This window comes from Bos grunniens, chromosome 19 (assembly GCF_055505025.1).
Source record: "Bos grunniens cultivar Pamir isolate PY7600 chromosome 19, Bosgru_T2T1.0, whole genome shotgun sequence".
Classification (NCBI taxonomy): Eukaryota; Metazoa; Chordata; class Mammalia; order Artiodactyla; family Bovidae; genus Bos; species Bos grunniens.
In genome coordinates, this window is record NC_141183.1 from 34,415,163 (window position 1) to 34,432,446 (window position 17,284).

A 17,284-nucleotide genomic window follows, 5' to 3' on the forward strand; every position below is an offset into this window, starting at 1 on the left:
TAGATAAAATAAAAAATGAAGACAAACAGAAAGGGGAGAAGAAATGGAATCTTAATCTTTTTACCCAGAAATAACTATCTCCCTCCAGACTCTTCTCTCTACACTCACATACAATCCTTTCTCTTTTTTCTTTCTTTTCTCTTTCATTTTAACCCCAAAGAAAAATCATATTGTTGTGTAGTCTCTTTTTCCACTAGAATATACACAGTGCCTATATTTCCATTTCGAAAACTATACTTTTAAAACATCATTTTAAGAGCTCTGTAATTTTCTACAGATGAATGTGATACAATTTATTTCTCAAATCCTCTAGCAAATTAAACACCTACATTGTTCTAGATGTTTGCTAATATAAATGATGCTGTAATGAAAATATTCACAGCTAAACACTCGAGCACATCTTTGTTTTCTTAGGGAAAATTCTTTGAGTTGGAATTTCTGGGTCATCAACTATACATTTTTAGAAGCTTTTGACAATATACTGCCAAATGATCCTAGCCAGAAAGAATTTTTTTTAATTTAAAAATATGCACCTTTTTACACTCTCATTGGCAAAGTATGAAAGAACTACACATTCACTTCTTAAAGAGCCTGAAGAGTTTATATTTTTTGACACCAAAGCAACTCCTAATTAACTCAGCTGAGCTGTGGGAAGGGGGAGGAGGCATGAGGATATAGCACTGTTTCCCAGCTCGAATTTAGAATCTAAACTATCCCTGAGAATTTCTCATTAAGGGAATTTTATGGTGACTTCCTGCCAAAAAAACACGCCATGGTCATTTATATCCATGCAGGGTGAACGGCTACGAGCAAAAGTCATCACGGAAATCTACGCCAAGGCTCGTGTAACATAAACATTTGGAGAAAGAAGTTGGGCTTTAAGATGGGTGACCAAGAGGAGGGTCTTCAGGATTTTATACGCATAACACAGGACAGACAGAGGGAAGAGGTTCTGAAAACAGACTGGGTGGTGGAGGTGGGGAAGATAGGCTGCCCATAGGCACATTATCGATTATAAATATACCAAGGTGTGGCTTGGTCAGCGTCATCCGCCAGCCTGACTCACTGCAGATTTGGCTGTTGTCACATAGAAATATTCGTATGTCAACAGCTTCCAAGGAATGCTGGGGAAGAAAGAACACAGGACTTTCAAGTAGCCTGGGGGGAGGCGCAGTGTCTCCACCGCTCACAAGCTATCTCATCGCAGGTGATCAGACAAGATCCTGTGAATCTTGGTGGCCAGTGACAGTCACCTTTTCAGAGGCTCGTTGTGGGATTTGGGCAAGACCATTAGGACAAAATACCAAGTGCTGCAGCAGAACTTGGCACCTAAGAGACAGCCAACCCACGGTTGTGGAGAGGAGATGGACAAAACCAGAGAGTTAGCTGAACATATACTCCGTTTGAATATGAGACAGGGGACTGGAGCAAGGGTGAGAGATCTGTATCAACGCTTCCAACAACGGCCCCGCCACTAACGAAGTCCCAGGCCACCTGCCCCAGGAACATTATGGTCACTCGCCGAGAGGCAGCCTCCACGGCGAGAATCCCAGGCAACCCTGGACCGGGTTCACATCTACTGACTACAGCCTCTGGGAGGACGTGGATGTAGCGAATTTGGTGTGGGTTTTCTGCCCGTCAGGTTCTGGACCAGCATCAGAGAAAGTCTGATAAGGTGAGCAATGATGAGACCCAGCACCGCAGCCCTCCCTCTGTGGGGGCAGGAGGAATACAGATATCCAAGGCTGCAAAAGGAGATGAACTCTGCCCGTGGACCAAAGGAAGGAGAGAAGCGTTGAGTTCTCAAAGTACTTCCTCACTCAGGCGAAGGGAACTGAAGCTCCTTCACATCATGGCCCAGAATAAAGAAGAAACCTCGAGGGACCTCCCTGAGGGTCCAGCGGCTAAGAATCCTCACTCCCATTCCAGGTGGCCCAGGTTCCATCCCTGGTCAGGATACTAGACCCACACGCTGCAACTAAGAGTTCTCAGCTGGTTGGATGGCATCATAGACTCAACGGACACGAGTTGGAGCAAACTCCAGAAGATAGTGAAGAACAGGGAAGCCCGGCATGCTGCAGTCCGTGGGCTCACAAAGAGTCAGACACGACTTAGCGACTGAACAGCAAATGCTGCAACTAAGACCCGGCACAGCCAAATACATTTAAAAAAAATTGGAAAAAAAAAAAAGGAATCGCAAAGGGAAGGGGCAAATGTCTCGTCTCCTTGGATAAGAAAAAATAAGCTACCAGAATGCCCAACTAAAGAAGATAGTTACAAACATACATTATGATTCACCCCTGAAGTCCTTAAACATCATGCCATAGAGCTCAATTTTCTGACAGAAAAACATTCAACTTCCTTGAGCTTCAGTTTTCTCATCTGTAAATGGGGTTAACAGGAAAACCTCCCTCCTAGGTTTGCTGAGAGCATGAAATAAGATAAAGAGCCCCAGACCTGGCATCAGACCTGGAGCATAGTAAGTGTTCAGCAAAAATGTTAGCTTGGGTTAATAAGTATTTTGTTAAGGAGAAAAGCAGACTGTTGTTTTTCTTTTAAACTATATGTAAATAAATGGTAGAAAAGTATGAGTGTAAGCCAAAAACTGTGAATAAGGGTGATCTCTGGGTGGTGGGAGTACAGTAATTTGTAGTTTATATTTATACATCTCCGGATTTTATGAGTTTATTTCTGTAAACAAAAAGCATTCTGCATTTTTATAATAGGAAGGAAGGAAAAAGGAAGATAGGAAGGAAAGAAAAAAAAATCCACTCATTCAGTCTAAATACTCAAACCTGGAACAATGATGAAAGCGAACAAAAGAAACATGCAGGGATTTTTAAATGCTATTTGCAGAGTTCACGCTGACATGCAAAAATGCTTATCATCTGATGTAAAGGGGAGACCAGGATACAAAATGTTTTCCACATCCTAATTCCAGCTGGGGAAGAAAAAAAATGCATAGAAAAAGGATTTGAGGAACATATGCCATAATATCAACAGTGATTACCTCTGAAGGCTTGGGTTATGGTTGATTGTCATTGCCTTAATACCATTTTACATTTTCCAAATTGCCTACAAGAGGCCTGAAGTGCTTCTATCATCAGAAAATACATACAACTGATAATAATAACAATAACAATAATAATACAAACGGCTCTTACTTGTTTGATGGAAACCAGAAGCAGAAGGGCCAGGAAGGGCCTCGCAGGGGTCCAGTGAGCCAGCTTGTGGGGGGAGGAGAGAGGCCCAGCCCCCTGGGCAGCAGGGGTGCCCATGAGCAGCACATGGGCTCCAGGCAGGGGGCTCACTGCCCTCCTCCGGGACCCTGCCCAGCTCGGCCCCGGCCTCATCTTTCTTGCTGTGGGTCACAAGTGTCAGCACATCCTTCGAACGGTCCAAGATGTACCGCAGGCGGCCGCCTCTTGCATTCCTCTTCCTCCAGCGAGATGTTTGCACAAACCCTCTGCACACCGCCCCTGAGAGCGTCTGGCCCAGTCTAGAGCCATCTACCGAATCTCCAAAGTTTCTCATCCCCCGTCCCGCCTCCCCCTCAAAAGGCAGGGAGATTTTTCCCAGACCTTCCCCAAGTGCTGGGACTTCCTGGGCAGAGGCCGCCCAGGAGAAGAGGCAAGGCAGCCGGTGGGTTCCACCCCTGAAGCCCCACCAGCTGCAAAGGACCAGAGTGGGACTGACCTGGATTCCAGGCCCTGAGGACCAGTGGTGGGAGGATGGGCCTCCAGGTCTGAGGTGGGCATCTTCATCATGGGGGACACTTGTTATTGAGGCTTTAAGTTTGTCCAGGATGGGCTGAGCCCAGCTACCAAGGCAGGGTCTCCTCTGGCCCTGTTTATGCCAAGACTTCCAGAAAGACAGCTTTTCTGCCCAGGAGACACCAGCTCCTGTCCCAGGGCCTGAAGCAAAACCCCCATCAGTGGGCTTCCCTGGGGGTCCAGTGGTTGGGAATCCACCTGGCCAGGCAGGGGACATGGGTTCAGTCCCTGGCCGGGGAAAATAGGATTCCACATGACGTGGAGCAGCTAAGCCCATGTGCCACAACTATAGAAGCCTGAGTGTGCTAGAGCCTGTGTTGCACAAGAGAAGCCCCGCAGTGAGAAGCTCACACACCACAGTTACAGAGCAGCCCTCATTCTCTGGAGCTAGAGAAAGCCACTGCACAGCCACAAAGACCCAGAACAGCCAAATAAATACTTAAAACAAAACAAAACCCCATCACCGACTTGAGCTCCTGCTTCATAGCAGCGAACCAACATGCTGAAAAGTCAAAAAACGTGCTCGCCTCTAGATGGCTCTCACCTGTGAGCAAAGGTTGCTCAGTCCACCAGGCAGATCCTTTGTCAGAACCCATGATCCATTATTGCCAACTAACAGGTGTGTAGTTTTCCACCACAACTCACATGGACAAAATCTTCTCACCTGACAGCCTACTTCTTTCATCCTTAAAATAACCCTGTGAGGGGATGGTTAGTTCTCTGCTTGATGGCTGCAACATTGAGGTTCAGAGAGGTTAAGTGGCTTGCCCAACGCCACACAGCATGTTAAAGGCAGAGCCAAGATACCTAGGTCTTCTGACCAGTCACCTGACCACAGAAGCTTGATAAGGTCCCATATCTGACCCTAACCCTCTAGGTGAGTTCATTTTTTCTAGTAGGTTCAGCACTGTATCTCTGAGATACTCTGCTTGGCCCTTCTCATCCACCCCTCCCTGTCCAGCCCCTTCCAAGCCTTTCCTGAACTTGAGATTCCACAGAAGACGTCCTGATTGTATGAAATGCAGGTCAGCAAGAGACAGGAACACCGTGTTTCCATTTAGGCTATTTTTCCCCCCATAAGTTGGACCAGAGGCTCTCATCTTGGCTAACTTTCCCAAGTGAGTGAACTTTGAACAGTTGGGGCAAAACAGGTGAGCATCCCTTAATAGAAATCCTTTGACAGCTTAAAACAAACAAACAAACAAAAAAAAAAACACATGGCGAGATTTTAAATACCAGCAGTAAAACATTCAAAATGAACACAGACCCCCTACCCCAAGATGGACTCACATAATGATGCGACCTCTGGAATCCATGTGGTCATCCCTTTGGGACAGCAGAGAGAGGAATGGAGTAACCCAGAGGGAGAAAACTGCCCACATGATGGTTCTGATCCTTCCATACGGCTGTAAAGCTAGTCTGTGATGCACTTTACAGATTGTCTTCCCAATCGCCTACTTGCAAAAACAGTGCCGCCTGCTTGATAAGAATATTCTGTCTAGCCTCTCTAAACTTTTTCTCAAAAACAGCCTTTTTCTAAAGGGACAGGGGTTGTGGGGAGGGGACAGCTACACACGACTTCCCCACTCGTTGGATGGATGCCATCTAGTGATAAAATGAGGTAACTCCTCTTCCCACAAGACTGGTTGGCAACCACACAGACAGACACAGCTCACAGCACAGTCCTTGGTCTTTGCCAGCCGGAAAATCCAGGCTAAGCGATGTGGACCCAGATAACACCGGCCTTTTTTCCCACCTGCCCAGGTTGATTCTCTGTCATGATGGGGGAGGGGGGTTTGTCTTTGGGAGGTGTCTATCATAGAATGGAGAACCTTTGTGTTCCAGATGCCACGTGGAACCCTTGAGGACATCATGCCACGTGAAATAAGTCAGTCACAAAAAGACAAATTCCACATATAACTCGAGTGACCAAATTCATGGAGAGTATCATAGGGGCTGGGGAAAGAGGAATGGGGAATTGGCATTTAGTGGGGACAGAATTTCAGTTTTTGCAAGATAAAAAGAGTTCTGGAGCTTTGTGGCAGACTTGAATGTACTTAAGAGTGCACTTAAAAATGATTAAGACAGTAAACTCTGTATTATGTGTATTTCATCACAATTTAAAGAAGAATAAAAATGGCATCTGTGCTCAGTGTTTTGCAGCAGCCTGGATGGGAAGGGAGTTTGGGGGAGAATGGAAACATGTATATGGACGGCTGAGAACCTTCGCTGTTCACCTAAAATTATCACAATATTGTTAATCAGCTATACTCCAATTCAAAATAAACAGTTCTTTAGAAAGTGATGGTGAAAGTGTGAAAAACACGAATCAAATTTAAGAGCATTTCGAGTTGGACCTGTAGCTATTCCATCGTGCCTAACACAAAACGGAAGGACATGGTCTTCCAGTATCTAAAAACAGTCATCCAGTTCAACAAAAGAGTTGCTCACATCACATGGGAATAAATGAAGTTCTGCCCTTGCAAAAAAAAAAAGAGAACAAAAACAGAAAACCAGCACCCCTACATCATGGGAAGGACTGAAGGGCTGACAGTGTTGAAGGGAGCACGGCCCAGCTCTGTGGCTCCTTCGGGCACAGATGTCACACCCTGGAGAGCACCAGTTCCCCAGGGGGACGTGCAGGGAGAGGTAAGGATGCCAGATGGTGGACCGAGGTGGGGCGGGTACCAGGATGAGGCAAGCGAGGGGGACCCCACTGCTCATCCTGCCGCTGCACCCCGCATTCAGCCATGGACCAGTGGGCTAGGCAGCAGCGGGCTCTGGCCCTCCTCCCGGTCTGCCTGGCCCTCACCTTCTCCCTCACAGCCGTGAGCAGCAGCTACTGGTGCGAGGGCACACGGCGGGTGGCAAAGCCGCTGTGCCAGGATCGTCCGGGGGTGCTGCACTGCATCCACTACAGCCGTGGCAGCAGCGACAATGGGACCCAGGCCGTCCAGTACATTTGGGAGATGGGGGATGACAAGTTCGTCCAGCGCAGGTTCCACGTGGGGCTCTGGCAGTCGTGCGAGGAGACGCTTGGAAGCACAGGTGAGCTCAGCATAAACGGGTCCTCTGGTGGTTCGGGGATGTAAGCTCTCTGGCTTTCCATGTGAAAATATCACCTAGACCCAAGAGAGCCGGCCTGGGAAGACTGCAGCCTGGGGCCCCTGCAGGGAGATTGCTCCACATGCACATCTGCTAGTCAGTCTAATTTAGCACAAATGCCTGGGCGAGTTGATGCATAAGGAAAGGAGCAGATTACAACTGGAGGTGGATGGTGGCACCCACAGAGAGGGACAGGAGGGACGAGGGGGGCTACGGAGACCTGGCCGCAAGGACTCCAGCCTGGGGAGGATGCTCCTGGGCCCTGAACAAGCACAAGAAAGGGATCAAAGGGTGTCTGGTCACCCCCAGCTCTGCTGCCCACTGCAGCTTCCTGGGTATTCCCCTTCTTAATCAGCTTCATCTGCACCCCCCCTAAAAGTTGACCCTCTGTTGGACACCCTGGGGACCCCCTACCTGGAGTGCTATGTAGTGACCCCCCTACCTGGAGGTCATTTTCTAAATAGCTCTGCACCTTCTTCCCAATGCCTCTAAAAAGAGAACGCATTGTCTGAAATGAAGATGTAAAACAAAAACTCCTCTTAGAGAATGAACTTATGGTAGGTAGCCAGGTGGAAGGATAGGGAGCTTGGGATGGACATGTACACTCTGCTGTATTTAAAATGGATAATCAACAATGACCTACTGTAGAGCACAAGGAACTCTGCTCAATGTTATGTGGCAGCCCGGATGGGAGAGGAGCTCGGGGAGAATGGATACATGTATATGTATGACCAAGTCCCTTTGCTGTTTACTTGAAACTACCACAGCATTGTTAATCGACTCTATCCCAATACAAAATAAAAAGTTTTTTAAAAAAAGAAATAGAAAAAACCAAACATTCATGGTTGGGGCAGCTTTTCAACTCAATATTCTTTCTCTTGGGTGAATGAATTAGTCAGCAGAATGTGTTGATTCCAGACTCTTTGCGGTTCTGCCGAACCAAGAAATTCAAGCACAGAGGGGCCTAGGCACACCACAGCGGGTGGGGGTCTGGGGAGAAAAAGCAGACGGGGCGCCACAGTCCGTCCCCAGGACTCTGACACCGTCTCCCAGGCAGGCTGGCTGTACCGCTTGGCTGGCAAACCTCTGTCCAGCTATGTAACACCTGCCTGTCTGGCTTCATGGGATTTATAAAGATTTTTTCCTTTTAATCCTGCTGGACCTATTCAAAAGGAACATCATTTCTGAGGATTCGTATTAACCAAGGGGTCACTGCGGTCTGATCCACACTAAACTCACCCTTCTAAGCTGTTGTGAATTCTCTTAATCTCCTTGGCTGGTCTCATTTTTCACTCTGCCCTGCCCCTGGCTCTGGACTTGCCTCCTTTTACCCCCCATTGAGATAAGGCAGCCCTCACCAGAAGGCTAGTTAGATGTCCAGTCCTCCCTGCATTAAGCAGAAAGACAGCAGTAGGGTTTAAGTGCATACTAACCAGGAGAGAAGCTTTCCTATCTAAGTGTTTGTTGCTCAGTCGTGTCCGACTCTTCAACCCCATGGACTGCAGCCCACCAGGCTCCTCTATCCATGGGATTTCTTAGGCAAGAATACTGGAGTGGGTAGCTATTCCCTTCCCCAGGGCATCTTCCCAACCCAGGGATCGAACCCGAGTCTCCTGCATTGGCAGGAGGATTCTTCCTATCCAGTATCTTCAAAGCAAGGCTAACGTGGGGACTATTAAACCAATTTTAGAAATAGGAAAGCCATTCCTCTGAAGAGTCAGTAACGGGTGGGATGGGAGGGAATCTCAAGAGGGTAGGGATATATGTTACTGACAGCCGATTCGCATTGTTGAACCACAGAGACCAACACAACACTATAAAGCTATTATCCTCCAATTAAAACAAACAAAAAAAGAAGAGTCAATGATCTTTGCCCCTAATATTTGCATCTTTTAGCTCCTAGCAGCCCAGACTGGGAGCCTCAGGATGTGTCTTCCCGGCACCTAAGCTCCTGGGTTGAATCACTGATGCGGCAGGACAGTCTTGGGGCAGTACTGGGCCCCTGCAAGCCCAGTTCTAATGCTGAAACTGCCTCTACCCGTGTTTTCTGTACCGTGTTTCCCTCTCAGAGGTCCTAAGACACACTCTTCCTAACCGTGCAGAGACAAATCAGGCATGTCCTCGGCTCCTCCCACTCCACCATCTATGATTCAATTCGGAGCTGATGTGTTAATGGAGCAAGACGGGGCTACCCACGTGGGACAACATCCCAGAGGGTGATTCGCCCTGGTGTCAAATCCTCCATCCATTACTCACCCCCAAACCGGAATTTGGTGACATCAATATACTCAGTAGATAACCAAGGACTCATATCCTTCAAAAGGACTAAACCTCACAGGGGGCAGCACAAGCTTTTCTAGCCAATATGTGCAACATGACTGATGATACAGGCAAAGCACACCCCCTGGAGCACAGAATAAGTCTGAGGGTGGGTTCTGCCTGGTACCTGGTACTCACACACATAACTCTTTCCTTTCCTCTCCCACTCCAGAAAGCAGGATGGAGTGCAAGTAACTGACTCACTTCATAGCAGAGATAGTTCTGAATCTGCTCTATTTCATTTCTGAAAATGATTACAAACACTGTCACTTTCCCCTCTACCCAGAAAGAAATTATTTGAGACTCACGTCATCCTGGATGCTGTTTGGGAAGTCCAGCATCCAGTCGTGCAGCATCAGTCCAGATGGGCTAGGGTATGCTGTAATAACAAACAACATCCAAGTCCCACAGGTTTAAACCACCAAATTCATTTCTAGTTCTTGCTATTTGTATTTTGCCGGTTGGCAAGTGGTGTCTCCTCACTGGAGCCACTCAGGGATCCAGGCAGAGAGAGGCTCCACCCGGACATATGCTTCTGTGATCTCAGAGGCAAGAAAATGAGAACTTTTAGGCAAAACACTAAGTCGTAAAGCTTCTGACCGGAAGTGACCCGCACCCACCCACCCCATAATTTCCACCCCCAGTCCTCGGCCATAACAAGGCATTTGACCCAGCCTGGATTCCCTGGGGCCGGATTGCATCATGATGCTCCAGGGAGGGGCACCACCTCTATGGGAACAATAAAGCCACACTCCCCAATCCTTGTTCAGAATGATGTGGGTGCAGCCAAGGGGGGCTGGAAACACAGCTTGTCCCTCGTTGTCAAGGTTCACCCTACTTGATTCTATCTTCTTTTACTTCCAGGTGAAAACTGCAGAAGTTTCCAGAGTGTAATACCAGCTGAAGAACAAGGTAAACACCTTCCTCATGTTCTGTCCACCAGCCCTTCTCACCATTCGGACAATGTCTATGGTTTCGGTTGGGCGGGGGGGGGTGGGAGGCGGCGGGAAACATGAATGAGTTATTTATAGTTTTTCCATGAATTCAAGTCCCACAGAGCCACTGGCTCTTTTCATGGGCCCTGTAGGCAGTAATGCTAAAAAAAGGTTAAACCATCAACACTGCAGGGAGGAGGGGGATGCCTTGATAGGCGGTATTTGCAGCTTTTCGGGGTGTGAATACTCCCACCGAGGCCAATTGCAAACTAGCAATGCAAGGTGACCGCAGAGCAGGAAAAAAGATGAGTCTAGCTCATCACTGCCAATAGCGTTTTCCCTCTCTGTAACACTCATCAAATTTAAACTTACTTTCCTATATCGTTTCCCCAGCAAGAATTTAGCTTTTGTGATGACATGGACCATGTCTCTTTCATTCATTGCTGTGTCCCCAGGACCAAACTGCCTTATAGGAGGCTTTTTGCAAATAACAGTTTCACTCCCTGCCCCTTTTATTCACTCCACATCCAACCTATTTCCTTGAAGCAGCAGGAGGGGTCCCACCAAAAGGATAAATTGTAGGTTGACATGGAAACAAATGAGATTCTTGGCATCTCGAATCAGGGGGCCTCAATGCTCAGGCTCCTTCGTCCGCCCTGGTAAAGTTTACCCTCTCCTTCAAAAAATGAAGATAGTGTCTTCTGGTGGAATCAAAATAACATGGTTAACTTCTGAACTGGGGAACGGGACCTCCAGCCGCCTTCAGGAAGAATTTTGCTTAGTATTTTTTTCCCTCCCAGCTAATGACAATCTTCCCAAAGCTTCTCTTTCAAGCCCCAGGACTCCCCTTGCATTGTCAACTTTCCAAGACTCAGCAGAGGTTTCTGTGGTTTTCACCCCGTGGTGGTTTTTATTTGTTTATTTTTTGTTTTAGAAGTGACCCGAATCACATGATTGAATATCCTAGTATTTCTAAGGGGCTGCCCTGGTGGCTCAGATGGTAAAGAATCTATATTTCTGAGTCCCAGCATCTCTTTTATCCTTACATTTGCAGGTGTCTTGTGGCTGTCTATTGGGGCTGAGGTCCTGAATATCCTACTGACATTGACAAGTGCAGTCCTCCTGGGCTCCAGAGTGAGGCATCACTCTGGGTTCCACTGGCTCAAGGTGGATGCCTCAGTAGCCATCCTCACCGTGCTTGCAGGTACTTTCCAAGAGCATTATCAGAACAGGCAAATTCCCTACAGCCTACCCCCAAGGGAACTGGCAGAGCTCCAGACTGGCTCTTCCTATCTCTGGCCCATTCAGCGGGACAACTGGTCCACTGGAGAAGTTACCAAATTAATCCCATTGGTGGAAGCAATGGGGGGCTGATGAAAAAAGTGGGGATAGGCACAAATGGAGAGCAAAATTTATCAGCATGTCTTTGTCACAACTGTGGGGGAAGAAGTCCACTGGCTTTGAGGACAGAGACTGCCCTATTTGTACAATGGTTAAGCATGAGTCCGTGGAGAAATACTGCCTGGATTCAGAGATCTCCAACTTGCTGGCTGTGTGATTCTGGGCAAGTAGCTTCACTTCTCTAATTAGCTGCCTCAGAAAGCTGTGATGGAACTTCCCTGGCAGTCTGGTGGCTAAGAATTTGTGCTTCCACTACAGGGAGCATGGATCTGATCCCGGTCAGGGAAGATCTTGCATGCCAGTGCAGCCAAAACATGCAAAAACAAACAAAATGCTGTGGTGATGACTCAATAAGAACGCACACAGTATATAGTAAGTACTCAAAAATGGCAGCTTGTTAAAAATTATCCAAGTGGGGTCAATAGCCCTGTGAGTAAAGAACTCCTCTTTTTGGTCTTCTGTGTTGTCCAAGTAATTTTTCCATTATTGTTGTTCAGTTGCTAAGTTGTGTCTGACTCTTTGCGACCCCATGAACTGTAGCTAGCAGGCTCCTCTGTCTAGCAACAAATGGGATTCTCCAGCAATAGTACTGGAGCATGTTGCCATTCCTTTCCCCGGGGCCTCTTCCTGAGCCAGGGATGGAACCCCAGTCTCCTGCATTGCAGGCAGATTCTTTACTGTCTGAACCCATAGACCAGGGAAGCCCATAGACCACTAGAGAAGTCCCAAAACTACTATTTGACCATTGAAGCCACAGTTGGTCACTCCCTGCCATATATTTATTAAATTAAAGCATAGCCCTGTAATGGGAGCCCCTGAAAAAGAAAGACAAAATAACTAATATTTAAAAGTAATATTCAAAGAAACTTTCTGGAACAAAAGACCAAAATCTATGCATATAAAACTCTAATACCTGGGGGGAAAAAATGACACAGTACATTCAAGTCCTAGACATATCCCACTAAAACTGTTAAAGGAAAAGAAAATCATCTGGGTCCTCAAGCAAAAAGATCAATTCACTTACAGAGAACAGAAAATCACATTGGGAACTGACCAGTTCCTGCTGTGAAAGTCTAAGTGGCCAGAACCTATTCCGATTTTTATGCAAAGTTTTTCTGTGTTAGCAAACAATCCACATTCAAAAGAAAAAGTGACAGAACTTAGGAAAGTATGGCTTCAGGCTAAATGTAGCTCAAGGACCTCTTCCCTGTTCTGGAAAACAGAGGAGATAAAATCGGTGCCTCTGGGGACTTCACTTGTGGCCCAGTAGTTAAGACTCCGAGCTTCCAATCCAAGGGGCACAGGTTTGATCCTCAGTCAGGAAACTAAGATCCCACATGCTGAGCTGTATGAGCAGGAAAAAAAAAACACCCCACAACGACATGATAAAATAGAAAAAGGAGGTGGTCTTGAGACAGATGACATGGCAAAGGAACATTCACCACCGTGTAGATTGGTGACTCTTAAGAAATCAGTAGACGTGTAAAACATGAAGGCTGCTTGGAAGGGCTCAAGGAGGATGTTAGTGGGCTAGGACAGCCAACCTATGTGCCGTAAAAAACTGCATTCTTGACTGTAGCTCACAAGCTTTCCTTGTACAGGGCTCCTAGCCATGGTGGCCCACATGATGTACACAACCATTTTTCAAATCACCGTGAACCTTGGGCCAGAAGATTGGAAGCCTCAGACGTGGGACTACGGCTGGTCATACTGGTGAGTCGCTGGCCACGGTAGACCAGCAGGGATGCACACAGGTTTTCTAGGACCACCACCACCGCCCTTGGCCACGGCTCCACCACCTGCTACTCTTGGGACTTTGGGTTAGTTCCTCAACCTTTCTGTAGCTCAGATTCCTCATCTATAAAATGATAAAACCCAGTTCAGATATTTTTATGAGAATGTAAGGTTATGTTTATAAAATTCTTGGCACAGAGTGAAGCGCTCAAGAAACAGAGATAGTGCTGCTGTTACTTTCTTGAACATGGTTTAAGGAGAAAAGTCCTATTATAATTCTTAATAAATATTTCAGTGAAAAGAGACCCTGTCCTCGATTCTAATGGAAAGACAGGCCATGACATGGAAGTTCTACTAGAAAGACTTGATGCAGAATTGGATACAGAAATGTGAAGTCACCAGCTCAAGGTTGCACAGTTAATGAGAGATGTGTGCAAACCCACAGTGCATGCCTGACTCCCAAGTCTGGTTCTCATTACCATTCACACATTCCCAACAAAAACACGTTGACTGCTCTCTGAGATCTGTGATTCAAAGCATTAGTCGCTCAGTCATGTCCAACACTTTGTGACTCCATGGACTGTAGCCCGTCAGGCTCCTCTGTCCATGGACTTCTCCAGGCCTGAATACTAGAGCAGGTAGCTGTTCCCCGCTCCAGGGGATCTTCCCAACCCAGTGATCGAACCCAGGTTTTCTGCATTGCAGGCAGATTCTTTACTGTCTGAGCTACTGGGGAAGCCCAAACCCAGGTCCAAATTGGGTAGAACCGGGAGTTGATTTTCCATCCCAGCAGGAAGCCCTGGAATCAGCCCTGCACCCTTTCCTGCTGCTGCTGCTGCTGCTAAATCACTGCAGTCATGTCCGACTCTGTGCGACCCCATAGACGGCAGCCCACCAAGGCTCCTCCGTCCCTGGGATTCTCCAGGCAAGAGTACTGGAGTGGGTTGCCATTGCCTTCTCTGGCACCCTTTCCTAACCATGCCTTTTGTTGACAGCCTCGCCTGGGGTTCCTTTGCCCTGTGCATGGTTGCATCGGTCATGGCCACAAGCAGATACACAGCAGCCCGCCGGGAACTCGCAGACAAAAACAGTGGACAGAAGGGCAGTCGGCACTCTCCACAAGACTTCCAGAAACCCAAGGCTTCAGAAAGTGTTTGGGAAACAGAAACTGCTCCCAGCCCTGCGGGGTGTGCCCTCATTGGTGTATCTAAGCACCTGCCACCAGAGGCTGCAGGCAAGGTGTCCATGTGCTAGCCAGGGTTCATGGCTGACAGATCTGCACAGGCAGACACACCAGACGCTTGTCTACAAGGAGCATCCCTGGAGTGGGCTTCACAAGGCTGTGAAGTAAACCTCCCACCTGCCATCTTACCCTTCACTAAACACCTTTGCCTTCAACTTCTGATTCCTGTTATAATGCCAGTATTTTTAAATGAGATAACACCTACAGAAAATATCAACCATTGACACTCTAGTATAAGTGAGCATCCCAAGCTTTCCTGACAGTTTAATTAGGGTGACAGAGAAAGTAGGCGCATGTGAGGGCTAAGAGGAAGAGCTGAAGAAAGGGGAAAACAAGGCTTTGACTAAAACAATGTAGATTTGTTGCCCACACAGTTATGTTGACAAAAGAGTCTAGAAAGTCTTTTTCCTTAATTGACACACACAGATTAATAGTACATGTGACTATCCTATATTTTTTTCTGTTTTAATTGGGAAGAAATGAATTTAAAAATCAGTTTTGTGTTATTTTTAAAATACATTTTCTTCTAAATGTTTTACTTTCCACCTATAGGAAAATCAGTTTGGAAGGATAATCAAGTGATAAAACAAAATAATAAGGGCTGAATGGAATGACATCTTGTCACAGCTAAGTGGAACAAATGTTTGAATTGTGGTGCTTAAATTAAATTGCCAGGCACTTCTGCTTCTAAAAATAAACACAGTGAAACCTGAAAGTCTTGTTTGAAACAGTGGTATGCTGCATGTTTCCTAACTTGTTCAGTTACAATATTATATACACCTATTTTGCATTTCAAACTAACATGGTATTGAGGCCACCGATTGTTAAACACATAACTTGGGTTTTAGGGGAGGAAATGAACTGCCATATCCTAATAATTCTAAATGCATCCTAGCTTAGATTCATATTTTAAAATGTGTTTATGTGTGTAGTGAATGTATCATTTCTGAAAAAAAGTCTGAATGTTTCCAATAAAATCACTCAATCCATTTATGCTGAACTGTACCATGTATCAGAGAAGGCAATGGCACCCCGCTCCAGTACTATTGCCTGGAAAATCCCATGGACGGGGGAGCCTGGTGGGCTGCCGTCTGTGGGGTCGCACACAGTCGGACACGACCGAAGCGACTTAGCAGCAGCAGCAGCAGCCCCATGTAGACTGTCAGAGAATAAGGGGCAGTTCAGCTAACTTCTTCATAGTTGTGGATCTGCCTATGGAATGTTGTGCTATGTTGAACCAGGCATATCCAAAGTGGTATTAAATGGCTTTTTCCTGGAATGAGTCCAACACGAGGAAGGCGTGCTGGGGTCCTCTGGAGCAGAAGAGTTCATACTCAAAGGCCCTGCCCTCCACAGTGTGCATATTCTTTTATAGGACTTGTCACCCCTGTGCGTCTGTGTAGGTAAATCCTGTGTCAATGTCACAACATTGAGAGAGTCTGATCCTAGAGAAAAGGAAATCCAAAAGAAAAGTCCCCAAAGAGACACTCAGTTCTTTTAAAAAAAAAACTTATGCCTGAAGTTTCCAAGGAAGAAATGAATGTTCTGGAGTCATGTGAGAGAAACTGACGTCAGCAAACAGGATACACAGCATCTGGGGAAAGGAGTCAGTGATGAACGACACATCGGGCTGAACAAGAGGTAACTAGTCCCCAAGGCTCAGGTCAAAACCGACTTTGCTGCATTCTCTGAGTTTCCAAGGCCCTCTGCTTTCTTTTATTTTTTTATTTTTGGCCACACCACGTGGCATGTGGGATCTAGTTCCCTGTCTAGGGACTGAACCCATGCCCCCTGCATTGGAAACACAGGCTCTTAACCACAGGAACCCCAGGGAAGTTCCCCTTTTATATTTTTTAAGTCTTGATTTTATTCAAGTACAACATGCCTACAAAAAAATTACCCAAACCCTAAGTGTACAGCTTAGGAATTTTCAGACTATGAACACGGCCCCTCAGATCAAGGCATCTCAGCTCCATCTGTCTATCTTCGCTATAAAACAAATTCAGGTGGATTTTAATTCCTCCATATATTGCAATAATCTGTTTGCAGGTCTATTCCCCTCTTATGAACTGTCAATTATTTCTCTATAGCATGAACTGTCCTCTGTACCTCCCAGCATTGAAAACAATCATAGGCATATAGAACTCCCCAACACACACATACATATATATATATATATGTTTATATATATACATATACACACATACACACGTATGTTTATACAAGTATATGCACACAGATTGCCTGACTGAGCCCTGGCATCTCTCACCTCTCAAGCCTGTCCAGGGTCCTGAGGAATGAGCCCTGATATGCATTAAGGAAAGGCAACCAGGAAACCAATGCAGACTAGGAAAAAAATGCCAGAGTGAAGGCAGAAACTGAAAGCAACAGGCACGGCAATGGACCAGACCCATTCTGGGTGTGGTACACAGTCACCTCCTATATTCTTTCTTTCATTCATTATTTTTGGCTCTCCTGGTTCTCATTGCTGTTCTCAGGCTTTCTCTAGTTGCAGTGCACGGGCTTCTCACTGTGGTGGCTTCTCTTGCGATAGACCATGGGCTCTAGGCACACAGGCATCAGTAACTGCAGCACTTGGTCAGTAGCTGCAGCACAGGACCTCATTAGTTGTAGCCCACGGGCCCTAGTGCATGCAGGCTTAATCACTAAAGAGAACAGAGCCATCTTCTCAGAGTCTGTTACTAAGCTACAGTATCTTATTCTCCCAACAGTCCTGCAAGATGAGACGATTGTGCTCACTTTACGGATGAGGA

General features: G+C 46.6%; 2 protein-coding genes across 3 annotated transcripts in view; one reads left to right on the forward strand and one right to left on the reverse strand.

The window, feature by feature from the left end:
- GLP2R (glucagon like peptide 2 receptor) overlaps positions 1–3,532 on the reverse strand; it is a 45,236-nt gene extending 41,704 nt beyond the window's left edge. Inside the window, exon 1 of one of the 2 annotated variants that reach the window (XM_086358887.1) lies at positions 3,165–3,532. In XM_086358887.1, the coding sequence (XP_086215013.1) occupies positions 3,165–3,353 (189 nt within the window). In that variant the 5' untranslated portion in view covers positions 3,354–3,532. The remainder of the gene's footprint in view (positions 1–3,164) is intronic. The other variant, XM_086358886.1, reaches the window with a different exon arrangement.
- A 2,904-nt stretch (positions 3,533–6,436) lies between these two features.
- Positions 6,437–14,600, forward strand: GSG1L2 (GSG1 like 2). The gene is made up of 5 exons (XM_086358953.1): positions 6,437–6,821; positions 10,062–10,109; positions 11,187–11,336; positions 13,135–13,246; positions 14,263–14,600. The coding sequence occupies exons 1-5, from the start codon at positions 6,524–6,526 to the stop codon at positions 14,519–14,521; spliced, it is 867 nt and encodes a 288-aa protein (XP_086215079.1). The 5' UTR covers positions 6,437–6,523; the 3' UTR covers positions 14,522–14,600.
- The last annotated feature ends 2,684 nt before the right edge of the window (positions 14,601–17,284 follow it).